Source organism: Panthera pardus, unplaced genomic scaffold (genome assembly GCF_024362965.1).
Source record: "Panthera pardus isolate Hobbes unplaced genomic scaffold, ASM2436296v1 HiC_scaffold_10, whole genome shotgun sequence".
NCBI classification, from domain to species: domain Eukaryota; kingdom Metazoa; phylum Chordata; class Mammalia; order Carnivora; family Felidae; genus Panthera; species Panthera pardus.
In genome coordinates, this window is record NW_026526655.1 from 9053023 (window position 1) to 9076243 (window position 23221).

The 23221-nt window shown below is 40.9% G+C and overlaps 1 protein-coding gene across 6 annotated transcripts in view; it reads right to left on the reverse strand.

Annotated features, from left to right (window-relative positions):
• SP100 (SP100 nuclear antigen) overlaps positions 1-23221 on the reverse strand; it is a 99964-nt gene that overhangs the window by 34864 nt on the left and 41879 nt on the right. For 3 of the 6 annotated variants that reach the window (XM_053903885.1, XM_053903882.1, XM_019445624.2), the window contains exons 3-16: positions 22595-22763; positions 19096-19179; positions 16785-16847; positions 15992-16141; positions 15451-15534; positions 12483-12629; positions 11689-11769; positions 10092-10175; positions 8424-8516; positions 7229-7282; positions 6821-6874; positions 6505-6588; positions 2836-2895; positions 1861-1914 (exon numbers count right to left, since the gene is read on the reverse strand). In XM_053903885.1, the coding sequence (XP_053759860.1) occupies positions 1861-1914; positions 2836-2895; positions 6505-6588; positions 6821-6874; positions 7229-7282; positions 8424-8516; positions 10092-10175; positions 11689-11769; positions 12483-12629; positions 15451-15534; positions 15992-16141; positions 16785-16847; positions 19096-19179; positions 22595-22763 (1261 nt within the window). The remainder of the gene's footprint in view (positions 1-1860; positions 1915-2835; positions 2896-6504; positions 6589-6820; positions 6875-7228; positions 7283-8423; positions 8517-10091; positions 10176-11688; positions 11770-12482; positions 12630-15450; positions 15535-15991; positions 16142-16784; positions 16848-19095; positions 19180-22594; positions 22764-23221) is intronic. The other 3 variants (XM_053903887.1, XM_053903886.1, XM_053903889.1) reach the window with 3 other exon arrangements.

Here is a 23221-nt window from a genome sequence, read left to right on the forward strand (position 1 = left end):
GTGTTTGTGTTCAGGAAGTTTATTTGTGAAACTGTGTCAAGGATTGGGAGTCAGAATGGGAAAGAGGCAAAGAGTAGGAGAGACAGCCAATGGGGATGGTTGCCACTGTGGTCAACTGGGTCCTGATGCTGCTCATCTTAGAAATGGAAGAGAAAGTATTTATTCCTGGATCCTGTCCTTCATTCCTCAAGATATTCCTCCATTTTTGGTTCAAGCTGCTGAGTATATGTATTGCCATTTGCCGAGATAAGGGTGACTGGTAGTGAGTTACAGGTTTGGGAGTGAAATAAAGAAAACTGCTTGGGGTTACCTGGGTGACTCAGTAGGTTAAGCGACTGACTCTTGATTTAGGCTTAGGTCATGATCTCACTGTTGTGAGATCGAGCCTGCATTGGGCTCCACACTGAGCGTGAAGCTTAAGGTTTCTCTCTCTCTCTCAAAAAATTTTAAATTTTAATACAGTGTAGTTAACATACAGGGTTATACCAGTTTCAGGTATACAATATAGTGATTCAACAATTTCATATTGGCCATCATATTTTAACTGACATCTGGATCCCCAAACTGTATAAATGTTTATGAGATTTTTATATTCAATCAGAAAAAAATCCTTTGCATTCTGATTTCCTCACATGCAAGTAAGTAATAAAATGACCACAGATTTCCTATTTAAATAAAGATTTGAGAGCCTTGTCTCATTTAAATTCACTCCGGATTATGTAATGGGGAAAAAAGATATTCTTAGTAACAAGCAAATTTGTACACCATATAAGACTTTTTAAAAAGTGTAAGAAAATTCTTATTGGAAGAACATCAAATAAGATGTAAGTGGGTAAAAGTTTCTGTTCTCCTTAAATTAATATGCATTTTCAATGCATTTCTTTTTTTCAAGTTTTTATTTAAGTTCTAGTTAGTTAACATATATAGTGAAATTGGTTTCAAGTATAAAATTTAGTGATTCATCACTTACATATAACACTCAGTGCATTTCTGATCAGAGATTCCAGTAAACTTGGGAAGGAGGTGGGGGATCTTCTCAAGCTGATTCTAAAAATCACCCCCAGTGGGTCATCAGGATGGTGCTACCTGTGAGCTCTTTTTTTCTTTCTGTAGCCCCTTTGATTACAAAAGAAAATCTAGTATATAGAGAGGTAAAGGCACTATGTGATTAAAGTGGTAGTTCAGTCACAGTGTAATAATGTAGGGAATGTTTTTTAAATTCCCACCTCACATAAAAGCAAAGGGGCAAAACCCATGGGATTATAGGTGTAAACATTACAAATGGGGCAACATATTAGCAACATATATGATGAAGATTTAATGCATATATCAGATAGGCTTTTCTATATTCATTTGACAACGCAAGGAAAGACAACCAAACACCACAACAGGAAATATCGACACAGTACTCTATGACAAAAGAGTTCGATGAAGAAGAAAAAAGAAATGACCAGTAACAAATGAAGAATGCTCAAGCACCTTAAAAATGAAGATAGTGCATGTTAAAGCAATAGTTCAGTTAAGATGTTAAATGCTATTATTGTTTAGCTTTGATGTATGAATTTTAAAAGGCAAGATGGTATAGAATTACCATATTAAGAGAAATAACAATATATTCCAAACTGAGCTAACACATGCATAGAAAAATTCTGGGAAGGCATACACAAATGTTTATAAGAAACATTTTAAAATCAGAATAAAAGACAATGTGAAGATATGGCCATTTGGAAAAAATAGTTACTTTAAAGGCATTCACTTTTTGTCTTATGAAAGGTATAGAAAATAATGATAAGCTTTAGCATTAAAAAAAAACAGTTCATTTGTAACATAAAAATCAAGTAAATTCTTATTCACTCTTACTTATTTTCTCATTGTGTTTTCCCGAAGTAGAACTGTTTCCAATATCCATGGAATCTAGAAAGTAATAGGTGGTGGTCAGATGACTATAATTTATAAATAAAAATTACAAATCTTATGACAATTCCTACTGTGGAAGCCTTGAGTTTATAATGATCTGAGTACCATTTCTGTCTTCCTTCTAAAGGAAACAGACAAGTACTGGATTGATATCTAAGGTCTTCCTTTATTTCTCGGAGACTTTGAAAAAACTCTTAATCACTTAAATACATCAGTTTCCTCTTTCATGAAACCAGGGATAGCAACTGTTATCCTGTTAGGCTTTAAATTTTTTATGACAATAAAATAAGATCTTATTTACAAAAGTTACTGAGAAATCACCTGGTTAGTCAATAACATGTGGGAGGGCATCCTTCAAAAACATATGTTGAGTTTAAGAATAGTTATCTGGGGCCTTGGTTTCCTGACAGGTAACAGGGCCATTTGTCTTCCGAGCCTTTTCCAAGGTCGTGACAAAGTGACACTATTATCTACCAGCTGAAGAACACTTGGATTTCTTCATGGACAAGGGTGGATGTCACTATATAAATCCAATACTTTAGTATTGATATATTAATAGAGTAAATGAGATACTGCCATTTTTACCAGTGTATTTCTACTACATCATACATGTAAATCGACCAGCCCACCCTGTTAAACATGACTGTATAAAGATTTCTTGCCTCCTTGTCATTCCCAAAAGGCTCAGGTCAAGCAAATGCAAAGAATGGGATTTGGGCTTGGATGAATCCCTTCTTTATCAAAGGGTGCTCAGAGTCAAGTCCAGCAGGAAATGAAAGCTCTGATTTCAGACTCCTGACATCCTGTAGCCCGGGGCCATGTGGGGGGTATATCCACCCCAAGACCCTTGGGCAGCCTTACCCATCATGTCAGATGCTTGGCTACTCTTACCCCTTGTTCCTTGGCCTCTTGACATACCTTTTGAAAAACACATGACACAGGAACACTTCTTATTTCCAAGTCCTTGCGGCTCTGCTCCTAAATTGTGATTTGTAAAGAGTTTTCATTTGTATCTCCTCTCTTCCAATGATCCTCTGTTCCCCCACTCCTCCACCAAAGGGTCTCTCTACCTCTAAGATCTCTTTGTTTTTTCCCCCATTGTCTTTGGCCTTTCTCTTCAACCTATTTTTTCACTTGAATCATTTTCTCTTTGCCCCAAATCTGTATTTTTGTTCTTCCATTTTTCTTCATGTGCTTTTCCTATCCATTCATTTATGACATTTATTACCTGCTTTTGTATTTACTTTATGTGATATTCTTAAAATAGGTTTTGTAAATATTCTGTATAACACTATAGTAAAGTAAATTTTGCCAGAGAAATTTCCAAATGTTGGAATATAGGAAGTGAAATTTTTTTTTCCACTCATTCAATAAGCTTTCAAAGCCTCTTTCAGGTGCCAGGTGCTGAGATGGGTGCTGATAATAATTCAGGCACAAGACTACTGAAGCATAGTGGCTGCCAATCTTATGAGCAACCAGGGAATTGACACAGAAATAAATGAGGAAACATATTGAAATATGAAGAAGCATGTGCAAAGATGTAGATCCATTAAGTGCAAGTAACCACAAGAAGTTTAGTATGTCTGAATACGAAGTGAAAGAATAAAGGGCAATGATGAGGATGGAGAAATAAACAGGATCCCTGAGTTAAGTGACTTTAGAGGCCACATGAAGGAGACCTAACTTAATACTAAAGGAAATGAAAGGAAATTAGATGCAGTTTTGAAAGATCAATTTAGCTAAATCACTTAGCATACATTTGGTGGGAACAAGATTAGAACAGGACCCTGTAGACCTAGTTCAAGTGAGAAGTGATACAGATGTGGATTAGCGTGTTAGCACTAAGAATGGAGATGAAGGGACAGGTCGGAGACATTTAAAAGGAAGAATTGATACAGGTAGGTTATAGATGTGGTATATCAATTGAGGAGACAACGGTATCAGGGATGACTTTGAGAATTTCATTGTGAAAGAATGCGACAATTAACAGTGTGTTTTAGAGACAGAGAACATTGAAGGAGCAGATATTTGTTTTAAGGAAGAAGATGACGTGCTCAGTTTTGGAAATGTTGTTTGAAGGTTTTGAAAGACACCTAAAATGGAGAAGGCTAGGACCTTCAGGACCTTGGACAGAGGCCAGCCTTCCATTTGGATGAGTGTGTTTAGCTGTTTTGAAGACAGGGCTGGGCTGGATATGTATGCTTAGGAACTGTTAAGTTGTGGGTGGTGATTGAAACCATAGGAGTGGATGAAATTCCTGGGCGAGGCAACTTGTAATCTGTGTGAGTTATAGGGGACACGGATACCTGGACACACATTGCCCTGAAAACTCACTGCTACTGTGAGCCACCCTTTGTGCCAACATTGCTTTTGTCTTGTGGCCGTTTCAGATCCCACAATTTCTCCACCTCACTTCTCTTCCTTTTACATTCTGCCATCTTTCTCTCATCTTTTAACTCTTTCTCTACATGGTTCTCTGTGTGCCTCCCCTTTCTCCTCTCCACTTATTCCCCTAGGTATGTACCTCATTCCATCTATTTTTCTATGCTTCTATCCCTGGATCTAGTTTTATTATTGAAGTAATCCTCTTCCTACTGTCACTTCCTTTTCTATTTTCTCTTTGCTTCTAGTCTGTTTCTTTTAATCTTATCTTGATCTTTTGGCTGTTTTTATAATTATAATCTTTGTCTTTATATTTTATCTATATTCAGCTTCATCTCACAGATTGCTACTTTCATCAAAGTCAAATGCCTACTCTTTTGACATTGACCACACTGTTGACCATTATTATTTTTGCCAGTTTCCTTTGGGCTCTCTACATTGCAAGACTCAGTCAGTCATGGACTTTATTACCATGTTTCTTCATGCAACTTCTGAGAGGTATCTGGAAAATCATCACCCTTCTCCCTCCAAAACTCCCCAGTCTGGTGATATTTGGATTCCATGTCCACTTGAAAAAACTTGAAGCTTACTCGGTCAGATGTCTTTCCATTTGGAGACCCCGGACTATCTTTTCCATGCTTCCTCCTTACATTATCCACTCAGTGTCACCTCCCTGCATTCAGGAACACAGCTCATCTTTCTCTTTTGGCTCCCTCAAGCCTGTTGAAAGCAGTCCAAATCTGTGCACACATCTCTGCCTATGTATAGGAGTCTGTGTGCATGAGTGTGTGCATTTGTGTGTGTATGTACATGCTATGTTTTGAGGGGAGAGGTAAGGTAAAGAAAGGAGAGCTTTTCCTCTGTGCAGACAGGAAAACAAAGATAATTCATAATATCAAAACTGGCTTCTCCATCAGACGCTTATAGGTTGGCATCTCTTCTGACTCTCTTCCTCTACTCATCTGAAGAGCTTAGAATTCATAGGACACTGAAGAGAAAGACACACTATAGGCAGTGACTTCGATGTGGTCACACTCATCTATGTTCACTGCTCAGATGAGTTGAGAAAACACCCGCTCCAATGACTACACCTTATATCCAACAAAGATTTGCACTGTCACCTTTTCTATCTGGCCGCACCTCATTCTCCTCCTTATTTCTCAATTTTTTGACCATTTTCCTGCCTCATGCATTTCTATCTCCATCACTTGATTCTTTGAGCTTCTCTCCCTGATTTCTCTTGTCCTCTGTGTGGTTTTCTGTCTTTTCGTCAGTGATGTTCTTCATCTCTATTCCTTTTTATTTCTCTATTAATCATTTTTGGTTCTTCCCTTCTAGGTATTTTGTACACCTTATAGCTGGCTCCACTCCTACCATCTTTTTTTCTTTATGATTTTCATTTTTACCTATTATCTATCTATCTATCTATCTATCTATCAATCAATCATCCAAATAGCTGTTAAATAAATTTTCTTGTATCAGGCACTGATACATTCTGCTGATACTATATATCAGTTCCCTTATATCTTCTTTTTGGACTTTGATCATGGGATACAGCTCTTATATTCCTGCCTGTTACATACAGCAGTCACACTTCTTGACCCTTATACATTTGTATGTGTATTTCCTCATCCCAAAATGTGGATGACAAGAATTAGCCTGCCTAAGTCTTAAGGATATTGTTATGACTAAAGTAAAATCTTATTTGCCAAAGTACTTTAAAATAACACAATATAATCAAATTACAATGTAATGGACATCTGTTAAAAACTATACTAAAGTTTGAAAGTTGTTTATCTGAAGCTTTATTTCTGTCTATAATTACATAGCAGGACCAGTTGTTTTTTGAGGCGTTTACAATTACAAATGACATTAGGGTCAATTAATGTATCGCCATAGAAGTCTAAGATCTTAGTGTTAGTAGGCATAACAGTAGGTATTAAAAAAGATACCACCAGTTTGCTATTAATTTCTTCTACAACAGCAATGTATAATTACATACATTTATTCAATAGGACTCATCCTGTTAAACATGAATTTATAATAATTTCCTGTCTCCTTCTATTTTCTAAAATGCAGAAAAGGAGTTCCCAGGATTAACTGGATACAGGTCTTCAAGGTGCTCAGAATAAAATCATCAGGAAACAGTAGCTTTTAATTCCTGACATTCTGCAGGCCAAGGCTTGGCATCCTAATCTTCGTTACCTGACCCACTTCTTAGGTCTGAGCTAGAAGATTCCTGAGGTTCTTCCGTGTGGATCAATTCTGAAAAGTCATCACTGCTGATCCCTGCAGAAAGAAAGAAAATTCCTTAGCAGTCTCAGTCTGTGTCTTACAAACCAATCCGGCACCAAATTTTTTAAAAGGAAAATTGAAAAGGGAAGCTCATGTAGGAGGAGCAGGAGTATTCCTACTGCCAGGCTACCCTGTGGCTCCATCTGACCTGTCAGTCAAGGTTGCTCCAGGAACCATCCCGGGGCTGGGCTAGAGGACAACTTTGCCATTTGTCACTATGTCCTACCCTCTCCACTTGTCTTTACATACTTCTTCCAGTTCTGTTGTTTGTCCAGGAAGTCTGTGGAAGCAGCATTTTCAAGATGTCAGAGCCTCCATCAGCTAGGCCCTTAATAATCATGTGAAGCAGAACGCCCCTCCACCCTGGGAACTACTTTATCCTATTGAGGCGAATGAAGAATATACTTCTATTTTACTTGTGCCACTGAACCTTTTGAGGACTACATATTGTATCAATTAGCCAATCCCACCTATTTCAAAATATGTAATATGAATCAATTAAATTACCAACAAATTCATTTTTTTTTATTTTAAAGGATATAACAAAAATTTTGAGCAACGTTTTAGTAGTAAAGAAAGATATTTGTTACATCAAAAGTTTTTTTTTTACATCAAAAGTTTTAATTGCTCTTACGTCTTTTCCTATTGTTTATCCCCCAAATAGATTTGTTTCCAATGTCCGCAGGATCTAAAAAACAAAGGAAAACACAACTAGTCATCTACAACTAAAAGTTGTAAAACTTATGACTACTCACATTGTAGACAGGATTTGGATTAGAAAGATACTATGATGATCATTTCTGTTTCTTTCCATCCAAAGGAAAAAGATCACTACTAAATAGAGCCAAGAACCACAGTTCTTTGGCCCTAATTGCAAAATCAAAGAAGTTTTGAAAATCCATATTTTTCCTACAGGTTTGCAGCTAAGTACCTTGGCAGTGAATCTGGACTTGAGCTGTCATGAGTCCATGTATAATATTTATTTCTCACACTTGGTGTTAATTCACACAATTTGTCGCAGGAACATTAATATAGTATATTTGAGAATGGGATTCTGCCCCAGACCCTTTTGGATTTTTTTTTGTAATGTATAAGATATAAACCACATTGTCTTTCTGAAAAGAGATTATTATTGTATGTCTGGCTTCAAATGTTTGAATAAAAGACTGTGGATGTTTGGTAGGAGTCCAGGCTGCTCTGTCTCTTCTGGTAACTTTCCATATGTAATGTGTAAAACATCCTTAAATGTTTATGGGCTAGAGTTTTCTCATCTGTGGAATGGGGAGAGAACAACAGTTATCTGGCCTATTTCTAAGTTGTTATAAACATAAAAGGATATTTTATCAGTGAAGATATTTTCAAATATCATTATATAGGCCAATGTCATATTAGGGTCATGTGTCAGAAGTTATAAATTGAATTTGATGGTAATAATCAGAAGCTTTTCCTTCTGTTGATAATCAGAGTCTATGATCAGAGTCTTCTGAGTTTTGAGCAAGTTTATGACAAAATCAAGCAATGTCAGATACCCCACTTTCTCTACAGAATAGGAGTGGACAGGGGTAGAAATCACTACATAATTCAATACTTTGGGGTTAATAAATCGGAGAGCACGTCGTACAGATTGTACTGCCATTCAACTAGAGTCATCTTGTTAAACCTGAATTTATAATGATTTCTCTATTTGCATTTTTCAAAATGGCCAAATGTGATAAATGCAGAGAACGGGATCATAGACTGTGAAGTGTGCCTGGAGTAAAATGCCCAGGAAACAAGAACTCTGAACTCAGATTCTTCATGTCTGGGAGTCCAGTGATGACGGTCCTTACCCTCCTCATCAGGATCACATCTCAGTGCTGAGCTCAAGACTCCTGGGGGCTCTTCTTCTTCACTAAACTCTGAAGAGTCATCAAATTTTTTCACTGCAGAAGGAGCAAATATCCCTTGAAAGTCTCAGTGTATGACAAAGGAACCGAGAGGGAAACACTTGAGAAGTTCTAAAAACCCAGAGCAAGAATATTCCCAAGGATATTTGGAGTCTGGTATTGAAGAAGGCAGATCTTCCCCTTGGCAGCTTCCCTGAATCCCACTTGAAACATGGGGGATGTTTCATCTAAACTTCTAAAACTTCTCAGAATGTTTACTTGAAAAAAAAAAATAATTCTACTGTGTTTGAGTCCTTAACTTCTTTGGGTTTATTTGTTATGACTGTTAGCCTAACTAACTAATACAAAAGTTAAAACAAAACCATTTTAAATTAAAGTAAATTTATATTTTACTTTGAAGGATATAGCAAAGAATTAGAATGAATCTCTTGTGGAAAACGCTATTCATTTGTAACCATGAAGAGTTCTTATTTGCCCTTATCTACTTTCCAAACTCTTTTTTTTTGGGTATAGGTGATTTTCTGATATCCGTGGGCTCCACAAGGTAAAGGGGAGGAAATAATTATTCATACTCAAGAGTCTACAGACTCTGTGACAACTCAATGGGCTTACAATCATAATATATTTTTTTTATTCCTGAGGGAGAGAGAGAGAGAGAGAGAGCGAGTGAGCTGGGGAGGGGCAGAGTGAGAGAAGGACACAGAATCAGAAGCAGGCTCCAGGCTCTGAGCTGTCAGCACAGAGCCCGACGTGGGGCTTGAACCCACAAGCCATGAGATCATGACTTGAGCCGAAGTCAGATGTTTTACCAACTGAGCCACCCAGGTGCCCCAATCATAATAATGTTTTGATGATCATTTTCTTCACTTTTCTTCAACTGAATCCAGTTCTGGTGGCCTGGGTTCATAATGCTGAGTTCCTGCTTAAATTTCGTTTTCACTCTCCCTGTGAATTTGTAATTGACTTTGAAACATTACTAGCTCCAGTTTCCTGATCTATAAAGCTGGGATTACCTGGTTACCCTATCTCCCTATTAAGGTTTTTATGAAAACAAAATGCAGCTTAGTTTACAAAAACCCTTTAAAAAAATCACACTGTAAGCCAATGGATTAAGTAATTTGGGTTTGAGAATAGCTGATCAGAGGCCGTTTCCTCACCGATAATTAAATGTCAGCACAAATTATGCTTCAAAGATTTTCTGCATTTGGGACTAATGACAATATTGTGAACAAATAGAGGAACACCATGGTTACCATGTCGGCTAGAATCTAAAGCATATAGGTAGAGAATAAGTACATTATTTCAACCTTTAGCACTAATACATATAATAGTGTATAGTAAAAAAAGTTTGTCATTTTACCAATTCGTTTTTGCTACATTTTTTATATACCAATCAAATGGATCGGTACAGTTAAACAACAATCAATAATGCCTTCTTGTCCCCTTCTTCGTCCCAATAGGCTCAGAGAAATTATGCAGAAAATAATCTCATGGAAGTAATAGCATTAAGGCATATGGGGCGTGCTCAAAACAAGATTCATCAGGAAAACAGAGCTTTGGATTTAGACTCTGAGTATTTGTTACCCAGGGTTTCAATCCTAATATTCTTACCTACTGTAATATGGAGTGGTGAGCAGGCAGCTTCTTGGGACTCTTTTCTCTTCCTCGATTCGAATGAGTCAAGGTCATTGGTCACTGCACAAAAGAATAGGAATCTTTAGGGGTCCCAGTGTATGACTAAGAAAGTGAAATATTAGCAGGAAATCTCCTCATAAGAAAACTTAGAAAAATCTTGAAAACCAATGCATGTCATGGCCTGCAACAGTGCTACCTTTCTTGGTCTGTCCTTCTAAGCCACCTGCCTTGTATGACAGTCACCTCCATCCCCTGTCCCCAGAGGCAAGGGGCAACTTTGCAGTGCTTGAACCTTACCTTCCTACACTTCTTCCTCTTCTACTTCTTAGCCCCTCTACTGTCACTTCACACTTCCTATCTCTGCTGTTTCTCACACAGGGAACCCTTGGAAATCTTGTGTTGATGATAGCAAGCTTCCTCTACTCCTTGCCAACCTGGTGCCATGATGAAAGTTGGCAAGGCTGAGAAATAAGCTCTGTGCCCATATCATAGACATATTTTGGGGTTGCCTTCTAGAACAGTTTGCTAACCCTAAGACCAAAGCTAAAATGTGCACTCTTTAACATTTGAAGCAAATTCACATTTTACTTTGACGGATATAGTGAGCAATGAGAATGAACATATCATTTAGTTATGGTTCGTTTGTAACATCAAGACCAGGTAACATTTTTATTTGTTCTTACATATTTTCCAAGTATGTTTCCCCCAAATAGGCATGTTTCTAATATCCTATGGGTCTAGAAAGTAGAAAGAGAAAACGAATCACCAATTTGTGCACTAAAGAGCTCCAAATCTTAGGACAGCTCCTGCTACCCATGGAATTGAGGAAACACATTATGATAATTGTTTTTAGCTCTGTGTTATAAAACAAAAATGCAGAATCCAGGATGCTAGTCTTGTCAGTCCCATTAATTTGCCATGATACTTTGTAGAAGACCTTGATATGATTGCGTTTTCTCTAGAAAACAAGGGTAACAGTGTTTAGTCTCCTTACCCCTTAAGATTGTTGTGAATTAAAAAGTAAGGTATTATTTGCAAAAGTCCTTTGAAAAATCACCATATATGCCATGAATTGCTGAAGAACTCTCAAAAACGATACTTGGGTTTCAGAGTACTTAATCTGAATCTTTTTTCTGCTAACACTAGATAGCTGGATGAGTTGTCTTTTGACACAATTTGTGATCAGAAGACAATATGACCTTCTAATAAAGGAATATTTAGCCTTCTGTTCCCTGTAGAAATCACTGTATAATTCCAACACTTTATAAGCATAGAAACTAGCTAATTTGAAAAACAAACTCATCATTTTGGAAACCTCTTTCTACTATAGAACCCATACATGGATGCATGTATTGATATCAGGCAATAGGCCTCATCTTCTATAAATATATATTTCTTATATGATTTCTTATCTCCCTTCATTTCCCAAAAAGGTCAAGTGAAATAAATGCAGAGAATTGGATTCCAGGATAAACTGAATCTATCATACAGAATAGGCACAGGGTAAGATGCATCAAACTGTAGCTCTTAATTCAGATTCTTGCAGCCAAAGCCTGCTTTCCCACTGTCCTACCAGGTCCATTTTCCAGTGCTGACGTGGAGGCTTCTGGGGGCTCATCTCCATCACTGGATTCTGCAGAGTCACTGCTGATCACTGCACAGAGGAGCAAAACCCTTTAGTTGCAGGTGGGGCCAATGAGCCCACAGAGCAGGCAACACTGTAAAAGAGCACTAGAAAGACCTGGAAGCTAAGTTAACGCAAGGCACCCTGGTCTGTGCGTGAATGTGTATGACTTGTGGGCTGCTCCAGGTCCTAAACCAGAGGTGACGGAATCCATGCACGGAGGGCAGCTTTGCTCATCCTGCCAACACTCTTCTTTCCCCACTGTCCTGCGACCTCCTACGCCTGCCCTTATGCTACCTCTTACTCCTGCTCTCATGCTACCTCTATCTTTTTTTCTCAATTTATTTCTTGACTTTCCTCTTGGCTCTGACCATTTCTCTTACTTAGGCCTCTCTTTCGGGCAACGGTATCTCTTCACACCTCTCTTTGTCTTCCATCTCCTCTCATGAATATCTTGGCTCTCTGACTTTTTTTTCCCTTTTCTTCCACATCTAACCCCATACTTTCTTCTTTTGATTTAGAAATGGTCTCCTGTACATTAATACTTAAACCTAACCTTTCTGTCTTTTGGTATTTTTCCAATTACTGGGACTTTCTCCTGCAGAGCTCACTGCCTAACTGGTTCCTCACCCCTTGCCTCCATCCAAGGCCACCTGGACTGCCTCGATGGACCCTGCTGACATGTCCCAGCCCCTTGCCTGGAACTGGTGACTCACATTACACACTCGTACAGTCAGACTTACCTATTATGTCAGAGGCCTGGTTACAGTTGGTCCTCGCTTGGGCTTGCCGATCAACTGTCAAGTTAAAAAATGGCTTTTCCTTCTTTATATCCACCAGATATACAGAACAGGAATTTATTTGGATCCCATGGCCTGGTAGCTCTACTCCTGGATCAAATTGTAATAAATGAAGAATTTTCATTTGTCTCCCCCAAAGGGAGTAAACATGCTTTACTCCTATTGATAAGTCCTTCTCCCTGTAGATCCACTGCAGGGATGAAGCTTCACCCCCCACCCCTCTCCCTTCCTGCTGCTTAACTGTGTCCCTTCCTCTGTGCCTGTCTGGATTCTGGGCTTTGGAGGTTTTTTGTTTTTATTTTCTATTCCCATCCTTTTATGAATTACTTTGTGCTCTTTTAAAAATAAGAAGTATATTGGGATACGTGGGTGGCTCAGTCAGTTAAGCATCTGATTCTTGATTTCAGCTCAGGGCATGATCTCACGGTTCATGAGTTCAAGCCCTGAATCAGGCTCTGTGCTGTCAGCTGGGGCTTCTCTCTCTCCCTCTCTCTCTCTCTACCCCTCCCTGCTCACATGCACACACTCTCTCTATAAAATAAGTAAACATAAACAAATTAAAAATTAAAATTATATTTTCTGTATAATGTACATAGATAAAAATAAGCAAATCATAAATTTTGAATCACCACAAAGTGAGCATATCTGGGTAACTATCACTCGGGTCCAGAAATAAAAGATTACTAATACCATGGAAGCCTTTTAGTGATGCCTCCCACCAATTGTCTCCATCATGTAATTCAAATTAATCACCACTTTGATTAGTAATTCCACTGATAATTAATTTTGTCAGTTCCAAAATATACACAAGTTTGTATAAATAGAATCATGCCTTTTCTCTCTCATTTGCTATTTCTCTGTCTTTCTGTCATGGGGCAGGGTGATCAATTCACGTCCCTTTCTCAGCATTATGTGTGTGGTAGTCATCTGTATTCACTTTGCTTTTTCACTGCTGTATAGTATTCCATTGTAGAAATAACCCATTAAAAAGAAAACCATAAAAGTGAATTTGTGCCATTTCAAGATTTTAGTTATTATGAATAGTACTGACCTTATATGCATTTCTTTTAGTTTTTTTTGAACAATGTGCATTTCTGTTGGTTTCTGTTGAGGAATGCAATTGCTGAGTCACAGGGTATGTGTATTTTCAACTTTGAAAGAGTATACCAAACTATTTTCCAAAAGCATGTGTAAAGGCAGAGATATAATTGAGAGATCTAGGAAAATTCAAGTAAAGAAATGGAATTTGGTGTGGTGGGAACTTGGTGGAAGGGAGAATGAAGGGGGAATATGTAACTGCATGGGAAGTATCCTTCAATACTACATACCAAGCTGTGTTGACCTCATGCTGAGGGCCACAAGAAGGCACTGGGTTTAAATAGGAAAGACATACGAACTGGTTTGCATTTTTGATATGCCCATTGAACTGAAGTGTGGAGAATGGATCTGAGGGGAGCAAGACAGGGAGGAGGCCAGCAGGAGAGTTCCTCTGTTTGAAGTGAGAAGTGATAGGAATCTGGATTAGAGTGAGCATCCTGGAGATGGAGAGAAATGAGCAAGTTGGACATATTTTAAAGTTGGAATTGACAGAAGTGGCAAATAAAGTCAGTTGTTTTAATCCACTGAATTTGGGGATTGTTTGTTACACAGCAGTAGATAACTGATACGGCCTCCAAATAGAGAGAGCTTTCAGATCTTTGAATACAAAAATTTAGGCACTTGAAGGGATGAATCTAGAAAGCAGGTCCAGACTGGAGATGTGTGTGTAGGAATCCATAGATCACAGATGGTGACTGAAGCCATGGAGAAATGAAATGCCTGGGTAAATGCTTACTTTTATCTGAGGGGGTTAGAAGGCCATTTTGGTCATTGCAGACACCTTACCCTTCTCAACGGTCTTAGAAAGGGCCCTTTGTGCTTTCTTTCCAGGGACCGACTCTTCAAATTGGACAATGTCTTGATTTGTCTTCTGTCTCATCAGTTGGTCCACTCTTCACCAGTTTTTCATTTATGGTCCCTTAACTCATCCTCTACATAGCTCTCTCTATGCCTCCTCCCATTTTTCTCTATTTACTGGTATTCATTTCCTTCTGTATATTTCTCTATCATGCTCTTTTTCTCAACATTTTTTTATCACTGTCTCCCAGGGCCCAGCAGTGTCTAGGATGGGGCAGGGGAGGTTGTGAGGGCACAAGAAACCAAGGGTAAGATTTTCTTTACATGTGCCCAGGGCCTCGCTGCCTCCCCCGAAAACTGGCCCTGCTGTCCTCCACCTGATTTTTCAGTGTATCCATTCTCTGTTACATTTTCTACTTTCTCCTATTCTTTGTTTCTTAATTATTAAAGTGCCTCTTCTATACTGATTTTTTCTTTCTATTCATCTTCCCCATCTCAAGCATTCCAATGATCATCAAAGTTCTCCCCCTATGCCACTGTCCTCTGCTCCAAGTCCTTCCATCTGTCACTTCTTTCCTAAAAGTCCTTCACTGGGGCTTCCATACTCACAAACTGACCAGCAGCATCACGCATGGCTTCCATGTTTCTGCTACAACTTCTGAAAAGCAAGTTGCAAATTACTCCTTTTCATCAACTCCACAAAGTGGTTCTGTTTGGATTCCACGCCAATTTATCTAAAACCTATGTAGTTCATGTACTTTGCCACCAGTGTTCCATGGTTCGCTTTTTCATATTTTCTCTCCTCACATCCTCTCTTCAGGGACACCCCCTCCATTAAAGACCTGAGCTCTGTTTCCTGCTTGCTTACTTAAAAGTAGTCAGAGGCTGTGCACAAGGCTGTGGGTCTTGGATAGGGCCAGAGAGGTGGTTGGTAGAAAGAGAGAAGAGGAAAGCTTTTTTTCTCATGGAAAAACAAGGATAGAATTAGAATATTGGTAGGAAAAGTAACAATTACTTTCTTCATCACAGGGCAATGTGCTGGGTGTCTCTTCTCTTGTGTCTCCATTATTCACGTGGATAGGTGCTTGTTCACAGGACTCTGAGGATAAAATAGACCACAGCTGAGGCCTGACAGAGGGACCTTATTCTGCCCATTTCCATTTTGCATCTCACCTGACTTCTCTTTTCTTCTCATGTTTCTACTATAGCTTGTCTGCATATATTGCCACCTTCACCTCATGAAAGTGTCTGTGCTTCAGTGATTCTGTGCCCAATCTCTCCCTGACTTCTTTGGACTTTTCTTTCTGTCTCTCTTCCCCGATTAGGTACTGCAGAATTTCATCCTTTGTCTCTTTGTTAGTCCTTCCTAACTTTTCTTCCTCCAGGTCTCTCCCATCAATATATTAGCCTCCACTACTGCCCCCTCTGTGTCTGCATGAGTTTCCCCTTCTTTGTTAATAGATATTTCCTTGGGTTGTGCAAGACTCCATTCTCTACCACCAGCAAGGACTCCTTGGCCTCTCTATGCTCATGCAAACCCAGGCAATCAGTCTTACCTGCTGGCTCAGACTCTTGGGCACACTCTTTATTTGCTTCTTGGCTTTCTAGTGCATCATTTTTGTCACTCGTTGTATCTTTTCTGTTTGCATTTATCTGTTCTGTTTCACAGAGGTTCTCCGAGAGTCCATTTTCAGATGGGGTTGTACCTAAACCATGTTTTGATTCATAGATGTTTTATTCTCCTCTATATCAATCAGGGCCCAACAGGAAAGTACAAATCGCTCTAGCTTTTACAGCAGAGGGAATTTAATCCAGGGGGGTGGTTATGCAGTTGAAGGAACAGCTAAGAAGTCCAAATAAAAGAATGCAGGAACCGGAAGAATATTTAACAGTAAGCTGTGGGAGGGCCGGAGGGTGAGCCCAGAGGCCAGGATCAATGGGTGGATGGAAGCTGGCCCCTGGCTGGCCTGCTTGGTGGGAAGTGGTATCATGGGCGAGATGCAGCCGTTGCCAGAATTATGGACAGATCCGACTTCTCCCTTGTTCCTACTCTCCAATCTCTTGTTAGTGCCCCATGTCGGGAACTCAACAGGAAGCCAGCAACAAAAGGAGCTGGCAAGTAAGTCCACAGGGGACAGTGTCCAGAGATAGAGGGCAGAGCAGAGCAGCGGAAGGTAAGGAATGAATTCCAGGGCAAACACCCCAGGACTTCCTTGGAGAAATTGCAGAAGGAAAGATGGACATTCTGGGTAATCAGCGATACAAAGAAGCAGCCCCCACCCTTCTAGCACATTCCAGAATGGAACGAGAACAGCAAGGGATCACAGAATACAGTCAACAGGAACAGACCGTTGTAAGATGAGGACTGTGGGCATGACCAGGTCAGGCTTCGATATGAGTTTTCACCAGTTCCTAAGGGGAAGAAATTGAAAGTTTCTTTCAGAAACTGAAGTATGGTCTGTGCTGTTCTTCCCTAATCCCCTTTTTTATAAAGTGGGAGGTGAAGATCCCCTCCAGGTATCAATACAGAGGCCATGTGGGCTTGGCAAATCCCACACAACTCTTGTAGTCAGACCCCAGTTGGCAGAGTGGAGGAAGAGGGTTGCCCGCATCCCAGGCTACGAGGGCCTCGTTCAAGCCATCTCACTGCGTGTCCTACACGAGGTACTTAAGTAACTGGAGATGGTTGATCCTGACTCCCGTGGCTCAGTGATGCCACCTTTGCTTCCAAAGCTGCCCTGACCAGCAGACTTACCTGGGTTCTTACAAAGTTCTGGGGCTTTGTCCCTACCTCCTCTCCCTCCACACCCTCCCTTTTCACATCTGTTCAGTCTATCTCGTTGGCCTGTTCATGAGGATTCTGGGTCTGATTCTACCATTTTTGGTATTTTTTTTTCTGTATCTTTCTCTGCATATATTTCCCAATTTTTGTCTCATGTTTCTGTCTTTTTCATTAGATTACTGGAATGGCAGTACAGGGTTATTAATGCAGACTCTGTCACAGCCAAAAGGTAGAAACAACCATCACTGACCGAGGAATGGATAAGCAAAATGTTATATAGCCATACAAGGGAATACTAACCACTAATAAAAAGGAATGAAGGACTGATTCATGCTACAACATGGATGAACCTTGAAAACATCACACTGAGTGAAAGAAGCCAGACACAAAGTCCATGTTTGTATGATTCCATTTACATGAAATGTCTGGAAGAGGTAAATCCAAAGAGACAGAAACTGGACTAGTGGTTGCCAGAGGCTCGGGAAGAGGGGCATGGGGAGTGACACGGAGCTTCCTTCTAAGGTGATCCAAATATGTTGGAACTAGATAAACGTAGTAGCTGCACAACATTCTGAATGCACTAAATATCACTAAACTGTATACTTTAAAATGCTTAATTCTCGGGGCGCCTGGGTGGCTCAGTCGGTTGAGTGTCCGACTTCGGCTCAGGTCATGATCTCAAGGTTCATGAGTTCAAGCCTCGCGTCGGGCTCTGTGCTGACCGCTCGGAGCCTGGAGCCTGCTTCCGATTCTATGTCTCCCTCTCTCTCTGCCCCTCCCCTGCTCATGCTCTGTCTCTCTCTCTCTGTCAAAAATAAACATTAAAAAGAAAAAATTTAAATAAAATAAAATAAAATGGTTAATTCTATGTTATGTGAATTTTACTTCCATCAACACACACACACACACACACACACACACACACACACACACACACACTCTGGGTTCAAAATGCCTGGGTTCATCCTTGCTCATCTGATTCCAGGCTAACTGCCCACAGGGTCTGCAAAATGAGCACATAAGCAAGGCCAACCTCCAGTGGCAGCCTGAGCACTGTCAGGCTACAAACCTACAACGGTCAGAGCAAATGTTTAATCAGTGAGGTGTTAGTAACATGGGTATTTCGGGGCACCTGGGTGGCTCAGTCAGTTGTGTCTGACTCTTGATTTTGGCTCAGATCCTGATCATTGTTTGTGAGATCGAGCCCTGTGCTGGGCTTTGTGCTGATAGCACAGGGACTGCTTGGGATTTTCTCTCTTCTTCTCTCTGCCCACACCCTCCTCTTCCCGTGCACTTTCTCTCTCAAAATGAATAAACAAGCTTTAAAAAAAATAACATGGTTATTTCTATTCTTTTAACCCTTTCTTCCCTGTTTTCATTTCCCTTCCTTCTCTCCCTCAAAGTGCCCACATCCTCCCCTCCACCTCTGTACCACTTCCTCTTTTCTGTGACTGGCATTCTCTGAATAGCATCTTGAACAACATCCCCCACATTGAAATTGGTCCCACCTGCCATCATTTAATATTGACCATGGGCCCAGTTCTTAGCCTTTCACAGCTTTACACTGATCTTCTCCTATAGGGGCCTTTCTAAATCTCAATTACTTCCTGGTAGTTAATCTGCTTAAATCTGGTTTTACTGACACACTGGGTTTCTGTCCCTTCATCTTGGTTATTGGGCCAATAGTCTCTTGTCATAGCTACTCCTCCAGGATTTTGCCTCTGGTTAGATGCTCACACGAATACCGCTCCTTGCCTTCTCCTTGGTCCTTAACATTTCTTCCCTGATTCCCCAAATGCACTCAGGACTCGGGCCTGAGTTCCCTTTCTCCTTTTCTTCTTTGCAGATGAGAATCGGTATTTATCAGGTTACAATCACCTTGTTCAAGGCTCAGTTGGATATTAGGATTGTTCACCGCCTCTTCTCCATCACTTTCTTGGTAACTAAGTTTTTCTTGGATTGCTGAAGAGAGGGAGACAGAGGAGGCAATTAGGGATCCCCATCAGAGACCAGGAACAATACCTCAATATTGCACAGTTACCAACTCCCATCCCCCAAGCTCAGTGTCTCTGATCCTCTTTGTAAAATTCCCCCATCATCCCTGGGATAGAAAAGAGAACTCCCAGCAAGAGAATCTATGTTTCTCACACAGAAAGGAGCTCCTCCAATATAAGGATAAAGGAAAACATCATGATGCTATTAGCCTTGTAAAAGAATTTGTGGATGGCCAGGAAATGTATGTATCAAAATAAGTAAAAGGACTGAAATGTGTTTCTGAACTGTTCAAACTGAAAGGAAGAAACAGGGATTTCCTTGGGAGATGAGCTAAGCTCCTAGAGAGATCCCTGGGTATGAAAGAGAAAGCCCAGCTACTTTAAAGATGCTGCTAGACAAGAGGAGGGTTGGGGTAGGGAGGGTGGGGGCTTCCCAAAGACACAAAGCGGGGGACACCAGGAGGAACGAGACAGACCTCCCAGGGGCCCAGGTCCCGGGAACAAAGGACAATCCGCAGCTCTGAGCACTGAGCAGACTGCAGCGCTGGAGGACGACCCCAGACGCCTTCCCCGTGGGCTCCGGGCTCCGGAGGCTGGGACACCAGCCCAGCGCCCCTGCCTGCAGGTGACCCAGCACACATGGGAGGAAGGAAATGAACCAGGAAGCCTGGTGGGGAGGGCTGTCTGTGGGGAGTCCAGAGAGGAGGGGGCACCAGGGAGGAGGGGACCCGTTGCCTCAGGGCTGATGACGGGAGCTCCTCCTGGGGCAGCGCCAGTGGGGGTGAGTTCCACTGGACAGTGGGAGCCACGGGTGCTTCGTCATCCCAGGACGTGGCCTCAGATCCTGGGAAAACCAGGTGGAAGATACGAGAGAACAAAGGGAAAGGTGAAGGGGGCCTGTGCGTGGAGGGTCCCATGGGGGCTCAGGGGCCTCTGAGCACCAGATGAAGGTGGGAATTGGGGCGCAGGAGAGGGTGCCGCACTCGGGCCACAGCCCCCAGAATCTTGGCTTTGGGTCCCTGACCGTCAGCTCCCGGGCACAACAGGGTCTAGGAGGTGACAGCTGCCACCTCCGAAGGGACAGATGGGCAACAGCGAGTGTAGGTGTGGGTCACCCCAGCTCGGGGAGCCCTGGAAACTAACATGTGTGATGTGGACAGTGAACCTGGAAGGGGGGGGGGTCCCTGCAGTCCACGGAGAGGATCAGAGCCCCCAAGATGTAGGCAGTTGACATGTAACCTCCATTCCCTTTGTTCCCGTGGCCAGGGGCATCCTGGTTGCAAATGTAATATTGAGTTGAAATTTCTGATTAGGTATTTAATTTCCTTTATTCCATTTCTAACTGTACTGACTTGCTGTAGAAATTTTGTTCTCAGATAAGGTTACTGTTGACACAAGTCAACAAAGCACATGCTTTTTAATTTTTTCCTTGCTTATAAAACTGTTGATATCTCTTTATTGCCTATTAATAAACTTCTAATTTCTTAGCTTTTTCTTTCTTTGAAGAAAATCTTCTTCAAACTTATCTCTCACAAATCAGATCCACAGTCTGCTTCTCACTCTCTGAGACAAATCAAATTTGTCTTTGGTTTTTTGTTTTTTGTTTTTTAATTTTTTTTAACGTTTATTTATTTTTGAGACAGAGAGAGACAAAGCATGAATGGGGGAGGGTCAGAGAGAGGGAGACACAGAATCTGAAACAGGCTCCAGGCTCTGAGCTGTCAGCACAGAGCCCGACGCGGGGCTCGAACTCACGGACCGCGAGATCATGACCTGAGCCGAAGTCGGACGTTTAACCGACTGAGTCACCCAGGCGCCCCATCAAATTTGTCTTTGTTTTGAAGACAGGCTGGACCCTTGGACACTCCATGCCTGATCCCATAATGCCAGCCCTCCTCAGGACATGTGAGCCTTCTTCTTATGATGTGTCTCTCCCTTATTTGGAGAACTCCACTGACACTAAACTCTGTTGAAACAAAAGGTTTTCTAGGCAAGTAAAAAAATTACACATACACACACACACACAAGCATTCTCTTAATTCTTGCAGGCCTTAAAATAAATGAAAATAAAATCATTTTAAAAAATCATGCTTTCCCAGGAAAAAAATCGAGAATCAAACCTTTAGTTTTGTAGAACATGTGGCAGAGCATTGTTTTTGTGATTATTTGAATAATGTTTGTTTCACCCCGAAAGACTTAATAAAACCAATTCTCCAAGACACCTGGTTAGCTCAGTCAGTTGAGAGTCCAACTTCGGCTCAGGTCGTGATATCACGGTTTGTGAGTTTAAGCCTTGCATCAGGCTCTGTGCTGACAGCTCAGAGCCTGGAGCCTGCTTCCGATTCTGTGTCTCCCCTCTCTTCACCCCTCCTCTGCTCTCTCTCTCTCTCTCTCAAAAATAAACAAACATTAAAAAAATTAAACAACAACAACAATTCTCCTTCTTTAAGGGTAAATTTAACCTTGGGTTAATTTTCTGGCTCGTTACTCTGGAAACCTAATCAAGGTGGCCTCTCTCCCGTGTTATTAGGCCAACATCAGCCTACTTAAAACCTAGTGTAGGGGCACCTGGGTGGCTCAGTCGGTTAAGCATCTGATTTCTGCTCAGGTCATGATCTCACGGTTCATGAGTTCAAGCCCCATATCGGGCTCTGTGCTGACAGCTCAGAGCCTGGAGCCTGCTTTGGATTCTGTGTCTCCCTCTCTCTCTCCCCCTCCCCTACTTGCAGTCTGTGTAGCTCTCTCAAAAATAAAATAAGCATTAAAATTTTTTTTTAAAAGCCCTCGTTTAGCCCTAGTTTAGGGTTAAAAATGACTGCAAAGTGCATGTGGATTGGGAGGGATTATCTGGAGACTACAAAGCACACTCTGGTCTTCCTTCAGTGTGGTGACTCTTTTTAACTCTCCTTGTCCCTTGTGAGGTCCCTGAAACTTATAACTACAGCTCTGTTACATGAGATATTGATACCCATGGGCATGGTGCTGCTAAGCCAGGGTGGGTCCTTTATCCACAGCTAAGCTGACAGTTGAGTTGGGTAGTAGTCAACTTGGTGGACTGCAGTGTAGACCACTGCAAGGAGTCCCACAATTGGCCTGTTGGGATGCTGTATTTCCTGTAATGTGTCCTTCTAAGTCGATCTGATGCCATTTGTCTCTGGTTATCCTGTGAGTCTAAAGGCCTAGTTAAGCAGACCTCCAGATGGGTGTTTCCTATAGCCATTATACCATAAGCTTTAAGAAGGCTCATGATTTGTGTTTTCCTATATCCTCACTGCCCGGCACTGTATGTAGCAAACTGTAGTGGCTCAATATACACCTGTCCAAAAAAAGAAAAAAAAGAAAAAAATATAAAACATCAAAAGATAGATAATAAGCCTAATTACCATTTTCGAAGCTGTTATAAATGTGATTTAAATCAGGGTATTCTTGCATGTTGACCTCGCTGAACAATGCTTCTAGAAGTGGCAGGTCAAATGTCTTCTCCAGCTCATTTAGAACGTTATACACCACTCTTTGTACAGGGACCAGGTTTCTACAAGAATCTTGACAATCCTTAAAAAAATATTGAATAGAGAAAATATAAATACAGACTTCCAAGTTACAGAAGAGCCCCCAGAAAGTGATTTTATGGGTAATGTATTCCAGGTTCCCTCCATAGGTACCTTCTCATATAAAGTTTTAGAATTTCTACATATTTGTATGTAACTCCTTCCTCCTTAAAAATATTCACTTGTAAAACTGATCTCCTCACGTCATTTACATTAGATGTGAGAGCACCTTTGAAGAGTAACAGTTTCAAAGTTAAATAATATGTAGCCCTTTAAGAACCTGGCCAGATGTTTTAGGAATACATGTTTAGGAATGATGAGCAGCTGTCCTGTTACGTGCACAATCCTTGCCTTTTCCCCAGGACTGACTTGGTCTTAAAGAACTCAAGGAAAGCAGGTGGCAGTTCTCCCCTTTTGTGAACGTGGCCATAGAGAAAGCATATTCATAGGGCAAAGAGAAGA